This window comes from Echiichthys vipera, assembly GCF_963691815.1.
Source record: "Echiichthys vipera genome assembly, chromosome: 17".
In the NCBI taxonomy this organism is placed as follows: Eukaryota; Metazoa; Chordata; class Actinopteri; order Perciformes; family Trachinidae; genus Echiichthys; species Echiichthys vipera.
In genome coordinates, this window is record NC_139842.1 from 45,001 (window position 1) to 47,500 (window position 2,500).

The window sequence follows — 2,500 nt, forward strand, 5'->3', positions numbered from 1 at the left end:
TTGATCAAGATCATCGGGAACTCGGTGGGGGCCCTGGGGAACCTGACCCTGGTCCTGGCCATCATCGTCTTCATCTTCGCCGTGGTGGGCATGCAGCTGTTCGGGAAGAACTACAAAGACTGCGTGTGCCGCATCAGCGTGGACTGCGAGCTCCCCCGCTGGCACATGAAGGACTTCTTCCACGCCTTCCTCATCATCTTCAGGATCCTGTGTGGGGAGTGGATCGAGACCATGTGGGACTGCATGGAGGTCTCAGGTCCAACCATGTGTCTCATCATCTTCATGATGGTTCTCGTCATCGGAAACCTGGTGGTGAGTCTCTGCAGACCTGGACCTGGTTCAGTCCAGCAGGCCGGTCCTGATCCAGGTCTGGGCTCAACGTCTGGGGTCAAAGTCTGGGGTCAAAGTCTGGGGTCAAAGTCTGGGGTCATGGTTTCAATGAGCCTGGAACCAAGAAACAGCAAACCCCCTTACCCCAGGTCTTGTTTCAGGTCCTGAACCTGTTCCTGGTCTTGTTTCAGGTCCTGAACCTGTTCCTGGTCTTGTTTCAGATCCTGAACCTGTTCCTGGTCTTGTTGCAGGTCCTGAACCTGTTCCTGGTCTTGTTTCAGGTCCTGAACCTGTTCCTGGTCTTGTTTCAGGTCCTGAACCTGTTCCTGGTCTTGTTTCAGGTCCTGAACCTGTTCCTGGTCTTGTTTCAGATCCTGAACCTGTTCCTGGTCTTGTTGCAGGTCCTGAACCTGTTCCTGGTCTTGTTTCAGATCCTGAACCTGTTCCTGGTCTTGTTGCAGGTCCTGAACCTGTTCCTGGTCTTGTTGCAGGTCCTGAACCTGTTCCTGGTCTTGTTTCAGATCCTGAACCTGTTCCTGGTCTTGTTTCAGGTCCTGAACCTGTTCCTGGTCTTGTTTCAGATCCTGAACCTGTTCCTGGTCTTGTTGCAGGTCCTGAACCTGTTCCTGGTCTTGTTGCAGGTCCTGAACCTGTTCCTGGTCTTGTTGCAGGTCCTGAACCTGTTCCTGGTCTTGTTTCAGGTCCTGAACCTGTTCCCGGTCTTGTTGCAGGTCCTGAACCTGTTCCCGGTCTTGTTGCAGGTCCTGAACCTGTTCCCGGTCTTGTTGCAGGTCCTGAACCTGTTCCTGGTCTTGTTTCAGGTCCTGAACCTGTTCCTGGTCTTGTTGCAGGTCCTGAACCTGTTCCTGGTCTTGTTGCAGGTCCTGAACCTGTCCCTGGTCTTGTTGCAGGTCCTGAACCTGTTCCTGGTCTTGTTTCAGATCCTGAACCTGTCCCTGGTCTTGTTGCAGGTCCTGAACCTGTCCCTGGTCTTGTTTCAGATCCTGAACCTGTCCCTGGTCTTGTTGCAGGTCCTGAACCTGTTCCTGGTCTTGTTGCAGGTCCTGAACCTGTTCCTGGTCTTGTTGCAGGTCCTGAACCTGTTCCTGGTCTTGTTGCAGGTCCTGAACCTGTTCCCGGTCTTGTTGCAGGTCCTGAACCTGTTCCTGGTCTTGTTGCAGGTCCTGAACCTGTTCCTGGTCTTGTTGCAGGTCCTGAACCTGTTCCTGGTCTTGTTGCAGGTCCTGAACCTGTTCCTGGTCTTGTTGCAGGTCCTGAACCTGTTCCTGGTCTTGTTGCAGGTCCTGAACCTGTTCCTGGTCTTGTTGCAGGTCCTGAACCTGTTCCTGGCCCTGCTGCTGAGCTCCTTCAGTGGCGATAACCTCGCGGCTCCAGAAGATGACGGTGAAAACAACTTGCAGATCGCCGTAAACCGGATCAACCGGGCCGTGGTCTGGACCAGGACCTGGATCCTGGAGTCTCTCTGGACCTTAGTCGGAAAGAAGGATCCAGTCAACCAAGACCACCCTGGTAGGACCAGACCTGGAGTCCGTGTATTACTCTGGTGTTTTTGTTTTATTTTGAAGGGTCAGCGTTTATAGTTCGGATGTGTTTTATTTTGAAGGGTCAGTGTTTATAGTTCTGAACTGTTTTATTTTGAAGGGTTAGTGTTTATAGTTCTGACGGGTTTTATTTTGAAGGGTCAGCGTTTATAGGTCTGACCTGTTTTATTTTGAAGGGTTAGTGTTTATAGTTGTGACGTGTTTTATTTTGAAGGGCTAGTGTTTATAGTTGTGACGTGTTTTATTTTGAAGGGCTAGTGTTTATAGTTCGGATTTGTATTATTCTGAAGGGTCAGTGTTTATAGATCGTATTTGTTTTATTTTGAAGGGTCAGTGTTTATAGTTCTGACGTGTTTTATTTTGAAGGGTCAGTGTTTATAGTTCTGACGTGTTTTATTTTGAAGGGTTAGTGTTTGTGGTTCTGATGAGTTTTATTTTGAAGGGTTAGTGTTTATGGTTCTGATGAGTTTTATTTTGAAGGGCTAGTGTTTGTGTCTTCGTCAGCGGTCGACGGCGTTGAAGACGACGGGACGACGAAGGAGGTTTTGGCGTTGGAGGTCAAGTCCCTCGATTGTAACCACGGCAACGAGACCAGCAACTATCACGAC

At 50.0% G+C, this 2,500-nt stretch overlaps 1 protein-coding gene across 9 annotated transcripts in view; it reads left to right on the top strand.

Annotated features, from left to right (window-relative positions):
• The window catches only part of scn4ab (sodium channel, voltage-gated, type IV, alpha, b), a 50,424-nt gene that overhangs the window by 36,835 nt on the left and 11,089 nt on the right, over positions 1 to 2,500 (top strand). For all 9 annotated transcript variants that reach the window (XM_083931010.1, XM_083931017.1, XM_083931016.1 and 6 more), the window contains exons 16-18: positions 1 to 312; positions 1,662 to 1,860; positions 2,397 to 2,500. The exon at positions 1 to 312 is cut by the window's left edge and continues 45 nt beyond it; the exon at positions 2,397 to 2,500 is cut by the window's right edge and continues 114 nt beyond it. In XM_083931010.1, the coding sequence (XP_083787136.1) occupies positions 1 to 312; positions 1,662 to 1,860; positions 2,397 to 2,500 (615 nt within the window). The remainder of the gene's footprint in view (positions 313 to 1,661; positions 1,861 to 2,396) is intronic.